The sequence below is a fragment of the Colossoma macropomum genome, unplaced genomic scaffold (genome assembly GCF_904425465.1).
Source record: "Colossoma macropomum unplaced genomic scaffold, Colossoma_macropomum, whole genome shotgun sequence".
NCBI lineage: Eukaryota > Metazoa > Chordata > Actinopteri > Characiformes > Serrasalmidae > Colossoma > Colossoma macropomum.
In genome coordinates, this window is record NW_023494788.1 from 17,802,688 (window position 1) to 17,828,592 (window position 25,905).

The 25,905-nt window shown below is 37.4% G+C and overlaps 1 protein-coding gene across 2 annotated transcripts; it reads right to left on the reverse strand.

Moving 5' to 3' along the window:
* Window positions 1-275: 275 nt before the first annotated feature.
* On the reverse strand, window positions 276-25,805 carry micu3b (mitochondrial calcium uptake family, member 3b). Of its 2 annotated transcripts, XM_036568687.1 has the most exons (12): window positions 25,522-25,805; window positions 21,755-21,899; window positions 19,414-19,445; window positions 19,225-19,303; window positions 14,887-14,934; window positions 14,655-14,737; window positions 14,160-14,231; window positions 7,469-7,560; window positions 6,444-6,615; window positions 4,221-4,329; window positions 3,917-4,074; window positions 276-3,255 (listed from the first exon to the last, which is right to left on the reverse strand). In XM_036568687.1, the coding sequence occupies exons 1-12, from the start codon at window positions 25,765-25,767 to the stop codon at window positions 3,187-3,189; spliced, it is 1,305 nt and encodes a 434-aa protein (XP_036424580.1). In that variant the 5' UTR covers window positions 25,768-25,805; the 3' UTR covers window positions 276-3,186. The 2 variants fall into 2 exon arrangements, with proteins under 2 accessions (XP_036424580.1, XP_036424581.1); XM_036568688.1 differs by lacking the exon at window positions 14,160-14,231.
* Window positions 25,806-25,905: the final 100 nt, after the last annotated feature.

The window sequence follows — 25,905 nt, forward strand, 5'->3', positions numbered from 1 at the left end:
TCCCCGACATTCGGAAACTAATTAGTTGACCACGCCCAATTTCACTTCACTTCAGCGGTCAATACATATTTCATAACCTAAAACGCTACAATCCAAATCAAAGTAACTAATACTCGAGTGGGTTGACACTTTTACAACGACACTGTTTAATAGCTTTAAAACAGAGCACAGTTTTACTTTTACTGTACCCACCTCTGCACAGGGCCTTACTGAAAACGATGAATGACAAGCATCATATTGTTGGAGGCTACAATCCAGGAAAAAGACACGGTGAGTCGGTTCTCTAATACTTTATTATGAATACAGTCTGAAGTAGTTCATCAGCTCACTTAAGACTGAATTAGCTGGAAATACTGTAATGTAATTTAACTTAATTTTTACAATGATCATCATAAATAATACATACAGTAGTGTTACCAAAACACTAGAAGAAAAATGTGGCCTTTAATGAGGTTACACTTTACCATGGACAACAGTCCTAAGACAACAGGCCTAAGTGCATGTAATGCCTTGCACCAGTGATTCAATATTATGTACACAGACACAACCAAATCTGTCTATTAATGCCTTCCTGTTGGCTTTTATACATTTATTAAATATTATACTACTCCATTTTCCATTTCTGAAGACAAATCTTAGTAGTTTTATAGGCTTTTGTCTTTTTAAAATAAGATTCAAAATAATTATGTAACTATGGGTTTAACATTTGAGAGGAACAACAAGAACACGTACAGCACACTGAGAGCTATCTGATAGATCATTATTGGGCTCTATGTTGTTAGGCCTTCTGTAAGCTGATCTGGGCAATGGAGAGGCTCAGAGAAAGTATGTTAGAAATGTGCTCCCTGTATGTAGAGAAGATTATGCGACTTAGATCTCGTAGGGAAGCAAATAGAACACATAGTGCAACCAAAGTGGCAGCAAGGTAGACACAAAAGCAAGCTTTGTCACAATTTTAATTGACAAGATAAATATGAGTACTACGAACTATTATTATACAAGCTAAATAAAACCAGTCATAAATATGTCATTTGAAATCAATAAATATTTTTTTTATGAACTGTCTAACATTTTTAACTCTATAGTGTAGACCATTGTTAGATTTACTAATAGATCAATACATCTACTGCAGCACGGCAACTCCACAAAACAGTTTAAAATGATTGTTTAAGTATCAGTAGGTCCCGGCACGATGTAATAAGACTAGATAGAAAAATACAGTGTAAGACTTCTATGAATGTACAGTTGTGTGCAAAGGTTTGGGCACCCCTGGTCAAATGATGTTGTGTTGATTTTTTTAAGTGAAAATAAGTTAACACATCCTCTACAGAGAACATTCATCTGCACGCTTTAATGCACACTTACCTTTTTATTACACAATTTTATTTTTTCCAATATGTTAAACTCAGCAAAGAAACTGAAATTGTGCACTAAAAATGGCAGAAAAATGTTATACTTAAGTTTTCCCTGTGGACAACTGGTTAACTTATTTTCCTTTCCAACAGAACATGCCATTTGACCAGCGGTGTTCAAATTTTCCCATACAATTGTCCCTTTAATTAAGGAGTACAGCATTAGCACTAGAGCAGAATCCTGAATAATGCTGAATATGCTGACATTTATAAATCATTTGCATTTACAAAATATTTCAAAATGTTATTTAATATTTCACTTGCTACTGTTTTTTTCCCAGTGTTTTATCTTTGCACTTCGTGGTTTTTAAAGGGCTGCGCGCACTGAAAATGTCACACTGAAAAGGTATTAGGCATAAGTCTTGGAGGTAGTAGGTTAATCTCATTCAATTGCTTACAGATTTTGACACATACATCAGTAACTTCATCTCATGGGGTGCTCTGAAAACTCATTTCAGTCCAGTGCAGTCTTCAGTATTATGGCTATGGTTCTAAGTTAATAAAAAGATATAAGAAAGAGTAACATATTGTAGTAAATTGTACAAAGAAGAGGAAAATTACATTTAAATCTAGAAATATCACTATAAATATTATATAAATCTTAGAAATCAGTAACTAATGCTAATTGCAAAGATTAGAATTACACCATGCTACGAAATACTATAGTTCATATCCTACATATGGGTCTTTCTACGGTTGTGGTGGTAAATGGTGTCACACTATGGAAATGAAGATGGCTGCATGATCTTTGTTCTATTCTTAAATTAACCAATAAAACAAAACCAACAAAGGTGTGATAATTCTATTATACCTATGATATTTTTTTTTTAAAAAAGTGATTTTATTTATGTTGGGCATGAAAAACAGCACATTGTCATAGCACTGATTTCCCAAGTATTACTTTTATGTGCATTATCAGTTTAAAATAGCTATTTTCTACATGATGTGTTGTTATGGGAACATTAATTGTCATCTTAAAAAAGAACAGGAAGGTATTTTAAATTGCTTCTTGTATGAATATCTCAAAGGAGAAAAGCCTAAGTCAGAGTAGTCTACAGTTAGTAAAATCTTCAATAAATTTGACCTAAATCCTGACAGCTTCATGTGCCACAGAGAGATGTCAGTGGTGTTACTGCTTAAATATTAAATGATTTAAAATTACAATAAGATAATAACATCAATGCAATATTTGTAATTTTCTACATGCAGTGTGACCATGAAACTAAAGTGGAAGTGTATTTTAGAAAAGCTCAGATTTTAGTAATAATGTCAGAGGTGTACTCAATGTAACAGACTACATTTTACACTTGATATATTCAGTATTCTTAATCCATTTGCTGCCGCAATTGCAGAATGACCCATATAAGTGAATGTAGATTATGTTAGGGTAGTAACTAGTTCCTTCCTTGAAGCTTAACAGTTGCATTGTTAATCCATGATATGACAGTTCCTCCTCATGTTCGCAGAGTTCGCCTTGTATCTAGTGTCTGTTGATCATCCAGCGCATTAATATTACATAGCAATATGATACTGAGCCTTTAGTCAAATTGCATTGCGTCAGAGTTGTGTTGTGGGTTCTGTGGTTAACAATCCTTCGATTAAAAAATTCCCCAGAGCAAAGTCATACTACCACACCTTGCGATTTTGTAAAGAGTGAAAACAAAATCATCTAAATCCACTGAGAAGAGCAAAAACATGGATAGTAAGTAGGACAGTTACAGTTTTAGTAGAGAGCTAAGCTTTACAAAGTCCTACGAAGTCCCAGAGTATTGATCTATTTTCCAGACAGCTCTTTCTTCATACAGGCCTTAAAGGAGGTGAACCTCTCTTCACCTCGATATCCCTAGGTTTTGGGAGGAAATGGTACACAAAAAAAGAGAAAGTCAGTCACTTAATGTGTAAAGGAATGCTATAATATTATCAAATAAAAAAGGCTGCAAGTAAAAGTTCTTTTGTTGGCAGTGTGAACAATAGTCCTGAGGACACTGAGTACATCCTAGTATAACAAAAATACCCAAAATATTTCAGTCATGTCCACTAGATGGCACAAAATCTTCAGGCAAATGTTTTCCAGCACCACAGGAAACTGTCTATGTACACATGTACAAAAAACAAGGTACTGAATGAGCCAAGGTAGCACCTTACTATACTGAATACTGATCTAAATACTGATTGAATGTGCAGTATAACAGCAAAACCCATGTTCTGATATAGAAAGCAAGTAACTTCTACACTCACTGGCTCTTTGGACTTTTAAGAATGAACTAAATGAACTTGTCAATAAATGTGATTAATGTATGACACTTTACCCTCTCAGTCTACATCACATCATGCTACCGTTCAAAGCCTTGAACTAGACTTTCAGGTTGTTTGATTTCCTCCAGCTAAATCCCAGCAGTCCCCAGACTGATTGGGGGTTCATAACCCTGCTGTCACCTGTGGTGCTATAAAAGGAAGATAAACGGCGTTTACACAACCCCAGCGGACCCTCCGGTCTCATTTACCCAGGAGCCACGATGCAGGCGGTCCTTCATGATGCCAATGAATTCCTTGTAGCTCAGCTGGTCATCGTGGTCCACATCGAAGATCTTAAAGACGATGTTAACAAGGTGTTGAGAGAGTTTTAGGCCTGTGGCCACGTAAACAGCACGAGCAAACTCATCTGCAAGTCAAATAAGATTGACAGTGAATACGTTTGTCTGTGAAGCATGGCAGCGGATCATCTGCTCAAATGCTAGGGATTAGTGGGATAGGAAACGCACACACAGAATTAGTGCTGTTGGATTTTTATGTTGTAATAGGTTTTACCTTGTCCAATTGATCGACTTGCAAAGTTGTACATTTGCATGGCAATGGCAAAATCCTCCAAGTTGTTGAGGAACTGAAAGAAGGACCTGAATTCCTCAAAAGTGATTCCCTATATAACATAACAACAACAAAAAAACATCAGAACCTCTTTGTGGCATTTAAAAAAATTGCTTATACATCAATAAGGATGTGCCCTTTTAATGCTAAGTTTATGAAGGCCTTTTTAGAAAGACATTAAGACAAAATGTCCTGTGTCACCCAGAGACTTTGTAATATGAAACCTGCCATCATGGGAGAAAACGCATAAAAATAATGGCTCTCCAAAAGATGTCCCAACACTGAGAATAAATGCCAAGCTCTGAGCAACGTATTATCTGAACCAGACTCAATCAGAGGAAACCTTAAGTGTCTAAGAGACCTTGAAGCCATCAGACAGATAACAGATCTAAAGGCAGAAAATAACTTGGTCAAACAGTCAAAGTGTACCCGCCCGAGTCCTGATACAGACCTGTGACTTCGAGCTGTCAGCACCACGGGATTGGAAGCTTTAAGAAAGGGTCAAGCTGTTTGCAGATTTTTTCTAAAGAAGATTAACCTGATTCTCACATAAACAAAAACAAAAGGAATCTGTCCAAAACATCTCAAGGCTAGCAGATTACCAGCCCAGAAGTCTTTTGAATCTCACTCATCCATTTTCAGGCACTAGAGCCCTTTCTTTCTGTGAGGCCCTTCTTGTGTCTCTTTTACAAATGAACTAATGAGTAACATGTGACGCTTTGCTGTTGTTACAAGGTGAACTGCATAAAAAAATCTCTTAACTCAATGATTAGGCACACTTCATCATCAATGGCCATCTACCAACAGCTACCTCAGAAGGTGAAAAAACTTATAACCTTTTAATACATGGGTCAGTTTGCATAGAGAATAAACTAAAACACAAGGATTCTCTTTTGTAGACCCTTTGCATCATGTTAAGATTCCGTTGCTTTTACATTGATTTTTGCTGCACAGTTTGAGTACACTTATTAGCAGTAATGAGAAAATTAAAAATGCCAGACTAAGACCTCTGGAGGGGGCAGCGCTATGCAATATAATTGGAACTTAGGCAACATTTATTACTTCCTAAAACAAGAATATGTAAAATCAATTTTGCTTGTCCTCGATCAGCACTCTTATGCTGAGACGTTTGATTAATACTGGCAGTTTCATTCATGTCATTATACACTGAAATTTCCATGTGATCATTAATCATTCTTCATATTATTTATTTGTGTTCATATATATTTAAGCATAGCAATGGTTCTCAAACTGGGGGCTGGGAGGGGTGTGCTAAGGGGTCTGCAGAAGTACTTACTATCCATAAAGGGGGCTTTACACTAAAAAGTTTGAAAACTGCTACTTTAAAGAACCATATATAACAGGTTTTCCATCATAGAGAAGATCCATTTAACCATGCAAAGAACCCAACATTGCCATTCATGAGTTTACTTAAGAGCCCTTGACCCTTTTTTTAAGGACAACTTTATGTTTAAACAGGTGGTTCTCCAAGGCTTTTTTATTAAAGACAGTGGTTATATACATAACTGTGAATATTCAAAGAACTATTTGAAATCTTAATTTGAACTATTCAAATATCTGTTGCCTGGTTAAATGGTTCTTTTTATAATGGAATCGTATATAGTTCTTCAAAGAACCGTTTTAAAAATGGTTCTGTATAGCACAGAAAGGTTTTCATTAATGCCATGAGTCAAAGAACGAACCCTTTTTGCTAACTCATCTGCATGTAAATTGCTGTCTTGTGTCTTTGATGTAGATTGTGTTTGAAAGATTGTTAGACCGTATGGCCATTTATCCAGTTTGCTAATACTGGCACATTTACCATTTGATTGATTAATGTGCATATGAACAAAAAACAATTGAATAAACAAACAAACAAAAATACATTTACTTGAGCTGTATTACTGGTTTACAAAGAGAGGCAAATGCAAAGAAGGGACAAAGACAAAAAAGGAGAAATATACTACAGGCATACTAGAATATGGTTGTAAAGTAATCCAACACCAGGTATGGCAACTCTGACAATGCTTTTAAAAAACCAGGCTTCGCTCTGTGCTGCAGTAGGGGCATGCTCGCACATACGGGCCTGTCAAAGATCAGTGAGCTGTGGCGAGCAGAGTCACGTCAGTAGATAGGAGGAGAAAAGCAAAAGAGCAAAAGCTTTACCTTCTCATCTGGTATGCTCTGACGCACATTCTCCAAGTAGCTGCTGATGTTGTCTACAGTTGTATAGCGCAGTAGGATGCGAGCAAAGTCCTCCTCGCTGATGGTGGTCATGCCCTTAGAATAGGCCAGGAACTCAATCTCCAGCACTTCTGTCTGCAGGTTGTCCATGAATCTATCAACAGAGCAAGACACAGATGCGGTGCTGAGAGGACATGGTACCATGAACTGAGTAAAGGACTAGACGGGCTCTACAGGCAGTAATAATTATAGTAAGTTCTAAATTAAGCACAGAGAGGAGAGGCACTAATTACCAACATAAACAACACGCTTTTCTAGGCAAATCGTAGATATCGTCCATACTTAGAAAATACTGATAATACAGCATGATTCATTACATAGAGAGCATACTTAGTCTTGTATAATTGGATGTAGTGCAGTGCAGTGTGAAAAACATTGAATACAAATCATTATATCCATATTTTTGTCCATTTAGTTTTTGATGGCAGTTTTAAAATGTGGCACTATTGGTCCATTTTGTCTGTGTCAAAATATTGTGATACATACCGTGTACTGTGAAAATGTCTTTATCATGATATCGTGATTTGATATTTTTGCTGTATCACCCACCCTTAAATATAACCATGCCTTTGGCTCACAGGCTTGTTTTGTATGAAAGCCTGCTTCCGCAAGACTTACCCTGTGTTCATCCAGTTCAAACTGTGACTAATTAGATCAAACCTATTTCCTAACGAGTTAGTAAGTAATGACAAAATAAGAAAAAAAGTTTGTGTAAGTAAGTATGTGATTATTTCAACAGAAATAATTCTTTTGAGGAAAAATAAGGCATTTAAGACAAAATCTGAACATTTATTTTGACATAATACATAATTTCTAGAAAAGTAGGAATTATTATCAATTATTACTTATTTATTTCTGTTGTAAAACATGTTTAACACTGGGTTAAACTCTTCCTAGAGTTTCATCTTTATTAATATTTTTGAATATTGATCTAATTGGTCTTTTACCTGTAAAAGTCTTCAAAATTCAGCTCGGTTTTTCCTTTCTTTCCAAAGAAGTGCACCAACAGAGTTGTGTCCGTGATATTCTCTTGTACTTGCTGTGAAGGCAAAAGCAAATGGTGAAAAACATAGACATCACTCAGTATCGACAACAAACTGAGAGCAAAATCTGTAACAGAATAAACCATCAAACATTTTCCAAAATGGCTTATCCACAGGATGAGTACACAGACACAGAAATGAGGCAAAATTGTTTAGCACAGACTAATGTTTTGTGATGAAGGCCTATTGATTCTGTTTTGTGGTATTTTATGAGGTGAAAATCAGTGTCTCACATCCTTAAACAGAAGCCTTGCTTTGGACTTTTAGATTGATTCAGATTGTCTTGTTGCGTGTCAAGAGCTAGTCATTTGAGTGGGTTAAGTCAAACATTTAAACGTTATTTGAGTAGTCTGTTGTGTAACAGCAAGGACAGAATAAGGAGCAGTCACCCATGCCAGACAGCAAACAGGTTACTCATGCAAAAAATCTGCATAGTCATGTCAGTGTCCTTTCCTTTCAGGCTGCATCTGTTGCTGATGATGATGAGGCTTTTTCCTTGGGGAACAGGCTCTTACAGTACTTTATCTAGCCCCATCGCTGCAAAATATGCCAAAAACAAAACAGATATACTGTGGCTGCATAATAGCTGTATGCACACTGACCTTTTTAGCCTCTAGATTGCTTTGGATTGACCTATCATGTTCCTCCCACAAGCATGTTCTCTTGTAATGTTGCCAAAAATCCCATTCAAACTATTGAGCATCGGCCGGAGATCAAATAACGTTTAGTTTACAGTTAAAGCTACTGAGCTGGATGGTATTGTAGCTAACTGAAATTATGCAAATTGGAAAGAATAAATTTGCCTCTATGCTTTGACAAAATCTGAGCTTTTCAGTGGGTTGAATGGGATTTTTGCCACAACCTATAAGGCTAGCTTTACACAGTGAACTTTTTCCTGCATTAAAATGAATTTCACTTAAACTGCATAATGTAAAGCATCCTGCAACTCATTTGAAACTCAGCTACAATAGTTGCAACCGTCTCAAGCTTATGGAACAGATTTCATGAAACAGCTACTCAAAATGCTAAAAGCTCATCAATGTGATCAAATGACATACTTTGAAACCACTGATTTCACCAGATTAATGTAGAATGAAATAAAAGAGAAGATGGCTTATTGGTCAGTTGAAAAAGAGACCCCCACTGACTGACACAAGTTTGGCAGTTTTTCATTTTGTTAAGTTTCTTGAGCCATGACAGTGATTTGCTAACAGCTGTTAAACAGCTGCTTTTGCCAGTATATATACTGATGTTGACATAATTTACATAGCTAGCTGACTTTCTCCTCTCTTGATGTCCCCTAATTCTACACAGAGCTCAGATTCATTTGGGATCCAAATGATGAAAATTATTACTGGTGGGGAGAGCAAGATGCGGTCGCAGTGATCTCGCAGTGCTTGTAGTACAGAATGAGCGAAACATTAAGTAGAAAATAACGGTACTGGCTACTTAAATGTTAATTTTCAAAAATATAACATACAACAGATGAAAAAAAGTCAAGTGTACAGTAAAGAACCATAGATAGACATGTAAAAATATAGAGAAAAAAAGAACGGCAGTGACAGCTGGAAATAAGGAAAGATAATATAATAATAGGAAGATAATAAAAATGCTGCAAATATATCAATTACATCTACTAATGAGTGTATATAATGAGAAAGACACGGTGTATCATAACATGCAAATAATGATCTGTACATTTGGCTAACTAGTGGAGTGATGGAAAGTGTTGCAAGCAGCTTTGTTTTTGAACTGCTTTGTGTAACTGCCAAGTTGCATGGAAATTATGTTGCAGGTGACTCACAGTATGCAACTAGTTGCATAAAAGTTTCACTGTGTAAAAGCAGCCTAAAGCTTGTCTAACCTTGTAACAGTAGCCACAAAAGAGCGCATTCGTGACTTAAGCATGGGTATATCGATTGGTTGTGGAGCAAATTGTTTCTGAAGCACAATTACAGTATTTCTTTGCTGCATACTGAGAAACTGAGATTCTTTGTTCTATCCAGATAGTGACAAAGCTCAACAAATAGGCTACACTGGCATCTATAAATGACATATAGGGGGAAAGACATACAACAACTTCACTTCACAATGGACAGAAAGGAACTGGAGCTATTCACAAATGGCATACTGAAATCATAAGACTGATGAGACAGAGCGTATTTGTACCTCCACCAGATCTGAAAAGAGAACTATTCTCGCACCCTGCTTCAGCACATCCCAGAAGCTTCTGGGTTCAAACTGAGGCTGTTCTTTTTTAAGGACCTGCATATCAGAAGTATAGCTGTTACAGGCTTTACAACAGGCATTAAAAAGACAGGAAAATGCACACAGACATGCAGTCTACAACATAATATAGATAATATCAAAAAATATTAGAGTTAGAAAGAGAGCAATGTTGCAAACATCTTAAAGGAATACTGAAACACTTGCCCATTGGCTTCTATTACAAGTGAATTTTGAGACTGTTCTTTATGAAATACAAGAACATTATTGTCTCTGGTAATCAAATGTATGTTGCAGACAGAACTTAGGTTAAAAAATGCTTAAGTATTCCTTTAATATTGACTGTTTTCCTCAGGTGGAGAGTATGATAGGCCATAATAGGACAATCATCATGTAAAACATGCAGGTCACTCTGAACAAATGCTAAATGAGACAATAACTGAGTCAGCCACTGAATTTATGGCAAATTAAACATCTGTTGAGAGATCATAAACATTTGTAAGGAGACCGTAAACTTGGATTCATTAGTTATTATAAGAGCAGGTCACGGGTTATAAAGGCAGTACTTGTTTCGGGTAATCTTGAGCGCTCTCTACACTATACAGCTCAACTCAGTCCTGTCTCCACTTACATATTCCACAATACTTTGAAAAAATAGTGGTGGCTGAATACTGAATATACTGTGCTAAATGTATTCAGCAGCGTATTCCATTACAATACATAAAAAGTACTGTATTCAGGATACATTTACTATATATGTTGCATACATAGCAAAAACTGTGCTGTTCCTTGCTGTTTGGCAGTGTACTTCATTTAATTCTTTTGTTGATATTAATTTAACAACAAATTCACTTTAAAAAGGCAATTTACATGAAGTTACAAAATTGGCTCTCATTGCCTGCTTCAGTCCACTGCCGCTCCCTTAACCTACTACCATCTCCTGAACTAAGTAAACCCTTCACCATATTCCATAACAAAATCTTTAGCTAAGTGATGTGATTTCAGTTAACAGCATGAATGTAACTTGCTATGAAACTGGTCCAGTACAACACTGATGCTAAGCTTATCACTCATGAACATGTCCATTTCAGAGTAGATTGTTCAGTTCAATCATCTCTCAAAGGATTTAGTAACACTGAGAGTAATTACTGGCTCATCACGTTAATTTATCAGTCTACTCAGGCTTTAGCAGAGCTCAGTAACACTGAGATTAATAACTGATCATCATATTGATTTATCAGCTTTAGCAGTAACTTTAGTGTTTGTTGCTGTTTTTTTAGTTCTTCTTTAGAGTATGTCTTTACACTCTATACACTGGTTTTAAAATAGTTACAAAACAAGCAATGATGGTGTTTCTTTGAAAAATGGTATATATGTTTAAATTTAGCAAGAAAGCATTCTAACAATATTCTTCCAAAAAATGAACAGTAACTGCATTCTGAATACTGCCTTTACAAAATGCAACAATACAGATACTTCTGTATTCTGAATACATATCCTGAAAACTTACCTACAAATTTACAAAAAGCTCATTTTGGTCATAGTGGCAACATCATAGGAACCCTGTACTCATCAGGGAATTAACATGCTACTTTAAAGCTTTTAAAAAGAACCTAGTTTTAAATTGGTCCTCAAAAGGTCTGTATTTGTTTGATCCTCTCCTAACTATTATTTGCCGTTTGCATTGTTGTGTGATGGGTCCTCATGACTTAACGTTACTGAAATCAAAGGCCTCATGTCTTTTTAACTGTCAACTAATAAAGAACAATTTATCCAAAATGATCTAAAGAACCTTCATTTCAAACAGTACTCTGCAAAAAGCAGCAACATCCTTTTATCAACTTCCAGTCAAAACAGCTATTAAGCACAAGTTATTCATTTTCCAGTGTCAGAAAAAAAGCAGCGAGCACAATTAACAGAAAAATAACGCAGTGGGTAGTGCTGTCGCCTCAGCAAGAAGGGCCTGGGTTTAATTCCCTGACTGAGGTCCTCTCTGTGTGGAGTGTACATGAAAAGGAAAGAAGAAAATTTGCACTAGAACCCTGAAAATGGACATCAAATATGTGGAGCAAGGTTTTATGGAATGTTAAATTAGTATCAGGATTACTTGGATCATGAGAAGCAGAAAATACAACCAACTTCCAAGACTGAATTTTGGAGGTGTGGAAAAACTTCCCTGCACATTTCTTTGAAAAACTGAAAGCAAGTCTCCCAAAAAGAATAGAAGCTGTGTGGACCAGTGGACCCACTAAATGCTGCGGATAAAAGCGGCATTATATTTAATTGTTGGGACATGTATGCTCTTTAAACATACGTAAATGAACTTAATGGATGTTTTGACTGGAAAGTAAATAAATCAAGGGTGGTCTCTGACTTTTGCACAGTACTTTGTTGCATTTCTTGATGAATACACCAATACAAATGCTCCAAAATTATATGGAATAAAATCTCTTTAACTTACATTAAAAGTTAAGAATGTTTTTGCCTTCTCCTGTAAAGTTACCAATTTGGACATACTTGCTGACAATATATTTTTTGTTACATAACTTTTTTTCCAATCTTCTGTGCCCTGCAGGGATTTGGAAAGGTAACACACCTGATAAAACACTGTTCTTCTGTAGTGCTTTATAAGTCACCAAACAAAATGTAAGATTTATGACTAGGCGCACAGGTTCAGTCGGTGAGGCAACATACTTTCAAGGATCACTACAATGATCCATTGAAATGCTGCAAAAACCAGTGCCAAATGTCAATACTGTGCAAATACAGTCTCCTATCCTTGCATTGTAATCAATCGTAGGACTCACAGATTGCAATTAAGACCATGGTGGGTGGGATTGCAAGAGACAAGAAAAAAGCACCCCTGAACAAAACCCAAGCAAGTTTTAAAAAAGAAAAATCCCCAGCTTTGCTGTTCTCTGCTGGGACTGGCTCATTCTTCAAGTGTTAGCTGTGACTAGCACGCCACTCTTCATGGTCAGGCCATCACAAAAAAAGGTAATCTGAGCCCAAATACCACTTTTCAAGTAACTGTAAAAATAAAACATGGGGGTCCTGAAGGAATTGTCTGTCTTCAGGTGAAGGCCTTTTAAGTGAAATCTTTGAGACCATGCCTCAGCGAGCGCCACCTGACAGTAGACAAGTAACATAAATCATCTGTTCTCTTCTCCATGCAATTCGGCTGCACTGCCAGACAATGGAGACATGTTTCGCTTTGCATTCGGCCGAGATCCATTAGGGCTGCATTGTCCTGCCTTTCTGAGGCTGAGCCACGCATGAGGGTCACTTCATTTGACTTTATCCAAACATTACACACTAGATGGCAAAAGGACATTGCTCTGTGCCTGTCAGAGAAGCTCCATAATGTAGATCCAGAACCAGGGAGGTAGAATGCCTTTCAGCCAGAGAAAAGAAGCCAAACTGAGGTAAGGTATCCAGCTGACTAGCACTAATGATAGCTATCTGGCTTCCCTTTGCATTTAGCAAAAAAAACTAAAAATATAAAATGAAACATTTTAAAACTGGCCACCCCCAAAAAGTCGATCCAAAGCAGTTGTCGTTTTTTGGAAGTTCCTCCCACCTTCATGATACATCATCAGAAGGGAATTTGTCTTTAAACTGGAAAATCTCACTTTAGAGACTACTGGTTTACAGTTGGATACGATTAAGCGTGTGTACAACTGGTACATATTTCATTTTGGCCTAAGTGTCCCTCTAAAGACCCCTCCTTTGAAGGGTGTTTAGGGAACTAAAAGTGTTGGCATCACCCCGAAGAACCTTTTTTGGCACCTTAATTTTTAAGAGCAAAGTTACTTTAAAAAGCCAGCCTTTACCACTGTTTCCAGTACAAACATCATAGTAAAACATGGACATGCAATAATATTACGGACTGTCACGATATACACCACATACACTGACAGGCAGGCTAAGAATGCTAGTCAAAAACATGCTCTTAATGATTCTTAACCATATTAAAATACATACAGCATTGCTGACAGAACCTTGATATCCATACAGTTCCACACTCTTGAAGATGGCATATGGCGGTGGCATGCACAATACAGGAAAGAGAATGGCACACATTTCAGACATATTTTCTTGTGGTCAAGCCAGAAATGTAGTAATGCTGCAAGATGCTCCAAACAGGCCAGTTATCAGACTCCTCTCAATGTTAAACTTACATAAGTAGATGCAGTTATTCCCATTCATCCTATTCAAACTCTACATGTCTGACTTTACATTTCTGCTAAATGAACGCTTATTATTCTAAACGAGACAGTTATTCATCTCACTGAGGACTGTAAAGTGAATGTCAAGTGAATAGGAATGAATTAGATGGCTGATAGACACACTTAAATGCTTCTCTTACCAGTTGAGATGAGCTGTCAGAATCTCCTCCCCTTTCTTTTTTGTCATTTTTCTTACGAAATATTTCCTCCAGCTAAACGAGAAAAGTCATCATTTTGACTTTATGTATTCATGCGCTAGTATAGTCATAGACATAGACATAGTCGTTTGCAAAACTTTGGGCGCCTCCGGACATGTTTTGTTGATTTTCTAAATGAAAACAAAAGTACATATCCTCTACAGGGAACACATTTCTGCACATTCTAATGCACCATTATTGTTTATTATTTAACATATTGGGAAAAATTATGGCACATTTTATATTTTATGTCTTATTGTCTTGTTAAACTCAGAAAATAACTACAAATTGGATGGTAAAATTTGCAGACTATTCCCATATAAATGTATATTCCCTGCAGAGATTATGTTAACTTCTCAACAAAATGTTATTTTACCAGGGGTGTTGGAACATTTGCACACAACTGTGTTAAACAAACGGAAGGGGAAAAAAGCATACCACCATGAATTCCCTTTTATCCACCATTTCATTGCCATCCGCATCAAACATGTTGAAAGCTATTCTGAAGCCTGCATGAGGCTCTAGAAAATGATGAACAACAAAAGCTGAGATTCAGTGGGTAGAAAAGGAACACAGACATCTGAAAATCCATGCTGTTTATATAGAGTATATATACAGAATTTAAACCCTATTGCAAAACACAAAACATACAACCCGAGCATATACTCACTTGTCAAAATGCAAAGAAGAAAGAGATACTCTGTATATGAGATGATGCCTGAAAAACAGCACAGAATGCAGAGTTCTTGACAGTTGAAACAACCTTTGATCCTAAAACTTCCCCTTAAAAATCAAACAAACTATCATATGTCATTTAAAACTTGACATCTCTTCTTTTCCAATTGATAACATCTAAGGGGATTCCCTTCTTAACTCCTATTTGGTGTTCTTTCCACACAAACAGAGACGCTAAAAGTCAGGTAATCAGGCCGGACACAAACCCAAACAAAAGCAGCCCGAAGCGGCTGGCTCCTGGGCCAACTTCTGTTTGTTTTCCTAGGTGTAAAACATTCTCGAGTGAGCTGTCACTGATTGCGGATGCCTGATGTGGGGTTTGTGTTCTTCTTTCAGGCCTGCGAGTCCTTTTGTTGTGCGAAAAAGCGAGAAAAAGGAAGAGCAACTGTCAGGACAGGGGAGACTTAAGGAGAATTGTTGCAGCCACTGAAAGCATTCCCAGGCTTTTGTTTGCAGGCAAAGATAGTGACTCGAGCTCAGATAGTTCAGGGTGACTGCTCTGAGTGTTGTGGGAAAAGGACATCGGTATGCTTAGCGGAGAGGATAAAAGAAAACGATCTGTGCGAGCATGAGTAACTACATCTACGCCCTGTGCTCAAAGCAGATTTGGCAGACTTTTACAGATGTATTTAGAATCATATCTCTTTATGGAGACTCTTTGTAAGACATTTAAAGATGTATTTAGGATCATATCTCTTTATGGAGACTCTTTGTAAGATGTATCTAGAGTCATATCCCTTTATAGAAACTCTGGCCTTAAAAAAACAATGATTTGATTCCAGCCAATAAACTAGATAAACAATACATAAAAGGAGTAAGGCAACATTGGTTTAGGCCTAATCTGTTTGAGGCGGTAAATGGTTTTGCAGCCTTCCAGACAAGAAGTCACACACCTTCAGTCTTGCAGAAAGAAACCGAGCCCATATACTCAAGTAGATCCTGTCAGGAATACAAAGATCCACAGACAATTCACATAGAGTGTCAGTGTGAGAGCTGTAATCCAACGCCATTCTTAGTATTCATACTGTCCTCGGTGATGGGGGGCTGTCACTGGGGCAAGTCTCAACACTGCAGGGTTCAAACAGCTTTGCCTGTCATCTGAAGCAAAGCTTTGTTCAGAGATCAATCTAGTCTTTTTTGAAAAACCTAAGTGCACCTTCAGAATTTAACGGGTAAATTAAAAAACCCAGGTTCCAGCATTGGCACTCAGGAGGGGCCATAGAAGGCACACTACATAGACAACGCACAGCTGTGTGGCCTAATGTACACTGACAGACAAAATTGTGTTATTAGAACACAGTACTGTGCAAAAGTCAAAAAGCACCCTTCATTTATTTCATTTCCAGTCAAAATGGCCATTAAGAACAACTTCTTCATTTTTCACCATTAGAAAAAAAGCAGGAAACATATTTTTAGCAGAAAATACACAGAAGCCTCAAAAACCAAATACAATATCAACTTCAGCATTTAGTGTGTCTACACTTTGCCTTTATTACAGCTTCCATTCATTTTGGGAGACTTGCTTTCGGATTATTCAAAGAATTCTGGAGGGACATTTTTTCCATACCTCCAAAGTTCAATCTTAGAAGTTGTTTGCATTTTCTGTCTCTCACTATCCAAGTAATCCCAGGACAGTTTTGGACTCTGTGATGTTCAGTTCATTGTTCTGAGAGCACCAGCAGCTCAATTTTTGATTTGCAAATATTCTTCTTTTTTCCATTCTCAGTAAAGGCTTCTTGGCTACACATCCTTTTAGACTCATAGCGCTGGGTTGTCTTCTCACAGTGGAAGGATGGACAGAAACACCTGTGGATTTTTCAGATCTAAAGCAAGAGTGGAGCTTGATTTTCTCCTCTGTCTTAAAGACAAAAGCTTTAAGTGCTGTTTATCTGATGGTGACGATTTCGGTGGTCTAGCAGGTCTTGTATGTTTGTTAGCCCTATTTTCTCTGAATCTTAGTTATTTTATTTCAATTCCAGTTTTAGAAACTCCTTTTTTCACTTTTTTATTTGACTTTAACCTTTCCTATGCAAGTGGATTATCTTTTATCTAATCTCCTCAGAAACATCTCCTGAAAAATGAATAGCTTGTACTTAATAGCCATGTTAATGGAAAAGTCTCTAACTTTTGCACAGCACTGTATGTTGCACCAACACAATTAATCCCAAACGTAAGTAAACTAAAACAATGTGTTAATGTAATACATTTTATTCATATGAAAATTAGGTACTCATTTGAATCAAATCAATATAGGGTATGACTAACAGAGCAATAACATGGCCATTAGAGGATTGGGTAATATGTGAACAAATGTCTGGCTGTGGAATGCGTTGTACTCCAGTTACCCCCCTGCTGAACACATCTTTTTTTCTATTTAAGGTGCCACGTGGTATGTAAGGGATTTTTGTCACCTTCATATCTGAGCTTCCCCTAGAGCAAAGTCACAGTTCTGCTAGATTCCAAGATAAGATATAGATATACAGCCAGCACACTATATTATGTTTGCTGTATTTGGAAGAGGTTTACTGTCCTAGTTATGTGAAAGGGAAATGAAAATCATAACTAAAATTATTCCATCCTGTGTTCTTTGTGGTCTGTGAATCTTGTAGCATTTCAATATTAAGAACTTCTTTGACACAACTTCCTTACTGAAATTACTCCACTGTCTTACTACTGCAACAAGGACCAAACTATCCACCAAACAAAACTCACTGTTATTGCTCTCCAAGTCTCAAAGGGTTCAGCTACTTTCAAAGCACGGTTCAGAACTACACCACTACATAGTGCTCTAACTAAGATCTTTGACTTCAGGGTGCCTGGCATGACCTTCCTTAAAGGAAAATTCCAACCATTTTTGAAAATCTCTGCATAATTACATTGTTAAGATGCAAACAAAGTCATTCAAAAAGGTCTGTTGTGAAACAGTGCGTTGTAGAGAAACTTATTGACAGTGGTGGTGATACGAACCAGACGTCAGAAGATACGCTGCCTGATGCCTGAGATGTTGTTTTATGATAGTATTGAGATAACGTTTTAGCCTAAAACATATTATTTTAAAATCATTCATTTTTCCACATTAACCATGTTTTTAACATGATCATCATTCCATTTTAAAACTTGGCACATAGGCAGAATAGCTAATGGCTAAATTTGTGTTCATTACCTCTGGTTTCTCTCACAACCACTGTATGTTTCTCTACAATGTCCTACAATTTCACATCAAACCACTCTGAATGACTTTGTTTACATCTCAACTTTTGAATTTTGCACAAAGTTTGAAAAATCCTCCTTTTAGGTGCAAACATGCTTGCAAGGTAAAACTGAGCTGCATTAGTGCCTTTGCCCCTCAGTAGTGGGAGAAGCTTCCTTTTCAGGTCCAAATTGCTCCATCTACAGGGATGGATTACAGACTGGGCCACTGGGGCCAGTGCCCATAAGTCTCTGACTGCAAGGCCCTGGGGGGATTTAGGCCACAAGGCTGTAGGTGACCCAAATACCTGGGAAAGTCCACTGCATGTGTAAACATTAGATTAATGAATAGCCCTTAAATATGTTAAATTACTAAAAAAAATGAAATAAATTAATGTTATTGGTTCTCAGATCAGTTTTTATATTATTATTATTGGGATTTTGTTGCGTTTGATATTTTAATAGGATGTTTTAGACAATGTGTGATAGCGGTTTTCTCTGTTTGGCTAAAAATCTTTAAATCATATACAAAAATTACAGACAATAAAATATTGCTATTTAATGAGGCTGTTCATTGTTTCAAAATGCACATAGAAATATGTTGAATTTCACTTTTCAAGACTTTTTTGGTTACATGTTACTGTAGCATGTGGGGGGCCTCCAAGGACTCTTGTGTCTAGGCATCTCACAACACCCTGATCCATCCCTGTCCATCTCCAGTGTTATTACTGTTATGTTCTTAAGACTCATTCTTGGCCAACCCTGATCTATGAATCTCTCATATGACACCACTGAGTACCTGTGCACATGCAGTTTTATTATAATATATTCACTAGTTCAAAAACATAAGTAAGCCTAGGTTGCTTTTTCAGATGTACTGCTGTACTTTTAAATGTTCCTTTGCCCAAAGTTACACTTCAGCTTGATCAAGCTTGGATAAGAATCTTCTGTTTGAGGTTATAAATCCTTTTAATGGATTTATAATCTGGATAAGAGTCCCTGCCTAACGAGTGTAAATGTAAATGCATACCTATCCTTAAGAGTACAAACTATAGGATGACAGAAACCTGTCTTAAGGTCTCACCTTTCTCATGTAAGTTTCTGAAAAATCGAGATGATCCTTTCCAAACAGGAGGAGTGTCTGATAGGATCTTATCTAAATCCTTCAAAAAGAAGGGATTATTAAAAAAACAATTCACCTATATTTGTCATTGAAATACAGTCAAGAAGTAAACATAAGAGCAATAATGAGTAAGAACTTTTTTTAACGTACCTTTTTTGTCAAGGATCTCCAAAACTTCTTTTCTGAAACAGAAGACATTTGATTACATGAGGGAGTCAGATCCTGCATTTCTTGCATTTTGGTGTCAGCATAAACATAGGCATCAATGGACTGTATATTAACACAGTGTACTAATCAGTATAATACATTTCTCAGTCTGGACATGGGTCTAGGTAACATTCTCATCCAGTCACATCATAAATCCAGTCCAAAATGACAGCAATGCGGTGATCTTATTGTTTAATACTGTAACGCACGTTCCAAAGGAATGGCAAGGCCATGCTATTGCGATAAGGCAGAGGGGTCATAAAATGCTCGACTGACTGAAAGCATTCCTCCTCTCTCAGCAGTCTGACTAGAACCACAAAGCTTTTCTCCATGAATTGCAAAATCAGTCATGAGTCTGCAAAAAGAGCTCCACAGCTCTGTTCCATCAAAATGCAGGTGCATCTAAAAATGCTCACTGCTTTTAACAGCAATCCAGACCCGAAACCAGCCTAGAGCTTCGGCCATCTTATAGTGCACTGTTAAAAAACATTCTAGTAGATTCATGGGCATGATGTAAACAAATCAGAAATAAGATGCAAAACATTTTAGTCATTTTAGTGCAAACAGAAAAACAAAACAATCACAAGTTAATATATGACCCATATCTTGTGTGTACGTAATGAAATTCCATTATGCGTAATGGCCCTCTGGTCAGACTTTCACAAACATGCACAGTGACAGCACACTCAAAACAGACTTTATAGCCAAGGCATAAAACCATAAATACCATTATGCCTTTTAGCTGAGCATATGCCATTAAAAATAATGTGCTTGAAGCGGTGATGCAATGTGTGCCCTTCATATTAGAGTTCACATTTTATTCCTCTCTGAACATTCCAGGAAGTCCAACTCCCAGCTAGCAGTGTAGAACTGTGCTCCAAGTTTCAGGACGACAAAAGCTTGTTAAAGCTGTTTAAAAACCAGTGGCGCAATTTAGATCTTATGGACCCTAGTGCAAAAAATTATAAATAATTATAAAAATTATTACAATTATTTTAAATGAATGAAAAAACAATGTAATTTACTTGTTTACTCACTACTGATGTGTCCCAACCAAGCTGATGCCCTAATCTAGGCTGACAATTTGCTTATATTTTTAAGATATCATTGCTACCCATGAGTCATGGGTGCAAAGAGGCATACCAGTATGACCCCAGTGCAACTAGAAGAGCTTCAAACCAGCATTTCTTCTGTTGGTTCTAACAGCAAGGATATGGGTGTAGCTGAATTCTACACCTCCATTCAGAACATTTAAAGGGCCTATATAATGGCTTTTTTAATAACTTTTTTGAAGAGTTTGATGTAATGTGCAAACACTGTTAATAGTTCACAATGTACCATTCAGTCCCCAGTCCATACAGTCCAATTATGGAAACTAAGCTGCAAAAGCAACCCATTATGAATTCATTGTTTTTGTGATGTCACAAACATGAACATATTGATATATATCCACCTAGTCCACCCACAACAGTTAAGCTCTGCCTATTCAGTTGAAGTCATAAGGGGTGTTTCAGCCCAGACTTCTTTTTAATTGAGGTATGATGAATTGCAGACAATCAGAAAAAGACATCACTTACTAAAAGGCACATAAACAAAAACAGCCTGTTTAATTCTAAGAGATAAAGAGGGGTTTGAATATAGCCATGTAAACAGTAGCATATTAGGACTGTTTTGATACTTAAAACTACAGAAATGAGGTCCACTACAGAAAAGTGGACCTCATGGGAAAAAATAAAAGTTGGGCCAAGCAAAGGTGAACATCATTACATGAAATGAAAATATCCTAGTTATAACCTTTCTCACTGTAACATAAAAATAGCTACTTATCAAAAAACATAGTTAAATAATAAATCTGTCAACGAGGCCTGTCTTAATGTTCCACCTTGTAGAGCAGCAATCTTAAAACTCTCATTCATAGGTGAGATCTTGTCGAGATCAAATACATGTTTGGGAATGGTTCTGCAGATTTTTGTAACAGAAATGGGCCTTAAGTGTTATGCTGGTAGAGATGGATATCTTCATGCAGGTGTTATGACTCCATTAGCAGTGACCAGTCATAGCTACCTTTAAAGATCTACTGGGTGGTTTACTTGTATAAGAAAAGGAGTATAATCTCTCAGTTTAACAACTAAATCAGTGATTAAAATAGAATTCCATGTGTATTCTTCTCAATCATTAGGCAGCTTCTGAGAGCTGCATGTATTTGTTCTGTATGTGCAGTGTGAGAGATAAAGACTGTATAAACTGTTTGTGCAGTGTCAAAGAATTTAGGAGTAGTGCTTACTCTTTGGTTCACTCATAGTGACTGACTCAATGAAGTCCAACGGTGTCATGTAAAGCTGTCCTTCGTACTCCACTGAGCTGAACAACCGGAATCTGTGCTCGTGGGCTGACATTGCCATGTCCTCTTCGTCAGCATGTATCTTGGTCTATAACATAGAAATTTATTTTTAATAATTACTGACACTGAAGTTAAGACCCACCACCTTGATTATAGCAGTGCCAAAAGGGTTTTTGGAGCTATACAAAAAACTACATTTGTTTCCCTAAAAAAAACTTTTCAATGGATGTTTTTTTAAAGAACGATTTTTGTAAATGAGATATTCAAGTGTGAGATATTCAAGTAGGAACATTTTTTTGAATGCCAATTAAACATCTTTTCCTAGAACTAAAGAACTATTTAAAGGGCCCTTATTGTGGAAAACTGAATTTTCCTCGTGTTTTTTTTAAATTTGAGCTTGAGGTAGTGTGTAAACACTGTTACAAAACAGACCATTTGCTCCACAGTTCATATAGTCTGTATATGGAAACTGTTTTAATTCCATTGTTTCTGTGATGTCATGAAACACATTTACATATATCTGCCTATCCAGCTTAAAGCAGTTTAGCAGTGTTTCAGCCAGGACAGCCAATCAGATCACACACACACACACACACACACACACACAAACACACACATATATGTATATATATATATATATATATATATATATATATATATATATATATATATATGAACCAGATATCAGTCTTAAATACACAGTAACAGAAATAGCCTGTTTAATTGTAAGATACAATAAAGGGTGGCCAATCAGAACAGAGGCCATTTGCATACATTAGTCAACTGCTGGTCATCTACAGTGGGCAACATAAGTGGTAGCTGAATGAAAACAGTGATCTTGTTAAATTAAAGTTTATTTAAATGTTTTATGCATTTATGAAGGAATAGACACAAGCTTCTAGAAAACTACCTAAAATATCACCATAAACAGTTTTGAAAACACTGACCAAATCCATTATGCATGGCCAACAAGGAACTCTGGGTTTCCCCCAACCTCACAATAAGGCACAATAATGGACGGCCAGTCAGAACAGAGATCATTTACATATATATCAGTCTTGAAAGCACAATAACAAAAAACAGCCTGTTTAATTCTAAGGGATAAAATAAATTGGAAAATGGTCATGTAAAAATGAATCCTAACTACTTTTGGTAAAATGTCATAAATGGACCAAGAAAAATGTGGAATATGGGCCATTTAAAAACCTTTATTTTTAAAAGTGTCAAGATCAGTTCAGCAAAACATCCACAAGCAAAACTTCCCATACTACATTCATGACATTTCCACCCACACATGATTGAATAATGTTGGGTATTTTTTTTTTAATGCATGTCCTCTTATTTAGTTCCTCCACATGGCTGAGGACTCAAACGTTCAGAAGCATCGATATGAAGAGCCTGAGCTCACGAGGACAGAGCTGATGTCTTTCCCAGGTGGCAGGCAGCCAGGCCCACTGGGCACCAAGCAAACACCCTGGGAATGTGTGCCCCTGCTACTTATTACCCACATCAAATGTCAGCCTTGCTGCCAAGCTGCCGTGTCCCGTTACCTCAGCCCTGGATTCCTGCGTCTCAATCCACAAGTCAAGGTTACGTCCAGTGCTCCCCCCACCCCTCGCCCCTGTTCCCGAGTTGATAAGGGAGCAAAGACAAAAAGGAACACAGTGTAAGGGAGGTTGCAACGCAGACTGAGTCAACCCTGCATGGTTTAATGATCCAACAAACCAATGAAGTCCACACAGATCACCGCTGGACAAACTTGCCAGAGAGACCGATGCCAAGAACATGATTAGGGTACAGCCCTTGTCTTCTTGTGCTTTTTTTATGCGCAGAAAGGAGTGGATGGACTAAATCAGTGAACTGAACAAGTGCTCTCAGTGGTGCTTTCTGGAACCAAGATAATCTTACTTTGATCTCCACAGTTTATGAGAGCTATCGAACACTGCTGGGCATCTACAGTGGACAACATTAGTGGCAGCTAAATGGAAACTGTTATCTTGTTCAATGTTTTTATTCAACGTTTGATGTTATTTTCTTCTTAATTCAACATTTTGTCACGTATTTATGAAGAAATAAACTCAAGCTTCTAGAAAACTGGAGGTAACTAGCTCACAACTCACCCTAAACAGTTTTAGTACAACACAAAACAAATCCATGATCCATGGCCAAAAATGGAAATGTATGCTTCTCCCAACCTCAGAATAACGCACAATTAAGGGCAGCCAGAGGTCATTTACATATATCAGTCTTGAAAGCACAATAACAAAGACAGTCTGTTTAAATCTGGGATAAAAAGAGTTTGTAACATGTTAATGTAAAAATTAAATATGACTGTTTTACAAAACAAATGTCATAAATGGACCAGGAAAAATGTCAAAACAAAATGTCAGAACAAAATCTCATATCTCCAAATTGGTAACTTAACAGAAGAGGGGAAAATGTTCTTAATTTGTACTATACCTTTTTCCCAAGTCATCTAGACCATTTCTATTAGTCTGTTCATTATGAAATTTTAACATAATGCAAAGGGTAGCTTAAGTTTTCAAATTACGTTAGTTTGATCTATTTCTCAGAGTTACCAAATCATGCTGCAATCTTTAGCACTGCCACAGTAGTCTATGATATCGGATATGCTGCCAGAACTAATAACACTACTAGCCTGATTCATATTTAAAGTATCCACAGATGTAGTAGAAAGTGCTTAAAATGATGTGCTACATGAGAAACATCCTACTGAATGTACACTTTCAGAGTGTCTATGCTGGCTATGCTGTTATGCCATTTGTTCAGTTAATATCACTACTTTTGCAAAATGGCTTCCAGGTTTATTAAATCTCATGTCTTTTTTTCATCAGGGTCTCATGAACCTTTAATATGTAATGTGTCAGGTAATTCAGTATTCTGCAGCGCAGCACCATAGCCTCTGCCTCATCCGTTTGACAGGATTCACGATTTTATACTGTTTCCATGTTTTCATTTATCAGTGTTCTGACACTACAATACCCAGCATGCATTACACAAATACATCATACAACTAATGAGAATCTCTGCAGTGCTCAACCCATGCTGGCCGGTAGAGATGGTAGAATGTGATGCTCACTCTACCATTTAAAAATAAAAATAATGATAACATAATAATATTTTTTGAAAACTAAAAAAAAAGCCTTCTCCCAAAACCCAGCTCTAAGCATTTGTGGTTATTCAGAAGTTCCTCTCACCTTCAAGATACATCACTAGAAGGGGGGTTTCCTCGTCTTTATACCAGAAAATTATGCTTTAGACATTACTGTAGCACCGCTGTGGAACACAAGTGGGCATGTTTACAACACAGGCGGCCATGGTTACATATTTCAGTTGTCCCTTTAAGTTTAGCCAGTATGATTGATCTTAACTAAATTTCATTGTACTTCTAAGCTCCAGTGACAAACTGCATTGTATTCCTTTTCATACATGGTTGGTGTTATTACAGTCATATATGCATGTCGTTACAGCCATATGTGGCATTTTTGGGCTGCTCAAAAACCCAAATTCACATGGTATTTTCAGCACCCCTCCCGGTGGAGAGCGCCTTTGATACCGAGCATATAAAACTCATTAAGAGCCTCTTGTTGACTCTTAACATGCCGCGATACTGAAGTGCGTGTGAAACAGCACGGAGGGCTAAAGGCCTCTTGTTTACGCCCTGTTTAACCGTTATTTCACAGCCATACCTTCTCTTTCGCTGCCACAGCTGGGAGTGATCTCACCAGTCCACAGTGTTGACTTATTCTGCTGCCCTGCTTCTCATCGTCCCGGGACAGCCAGAGCTCATACACCGCTATTCCTCCGAGCCCGAGACCCAGTCTGGTTCCGGCTCGTCTCAGCGAGCGTGTGCTTTTCGGATGGAGTCCTGCTCCGCTCGTGTAAGCGATGTATTTGTGTCCCGCTGAGATAAGCCGACGCAGAGCCGCCATCATGGCAGTGACAGAGCGGCTCACTCACTCCTCGCGAGATGTGGCGCTACACGCAGCTTCATCCCGTCAGATCGCGTTCAGCTCCAGCAGCAGCAGCGCTCACTCTGGAGCTGATACAGAGTCAGTTCACAGCTCATGGAT

Coding starts and splice junctions, on each gene's coding strand:
- micu3b (XM_036568687.1), bottom strand. CDS start 25,767: ATGATGGCGGCTCTGCGTCGGCTTATCTCAGCGGGACACAAATACATC. Junction 7,561..14,159: donor CTGACAGCTCATCTCAACTG/GTAAGAGAAGCA, acceptor TTGCCTTCACAG/CAAGTACAAGAGAATATCAC. Junction 6,616..7,468: donor AATTTTGAAGACTTTTACAG/GTAAAAGACCAA, acceptor CTCTGTTGATAG/ATTCATGGACAACCTGCAGA.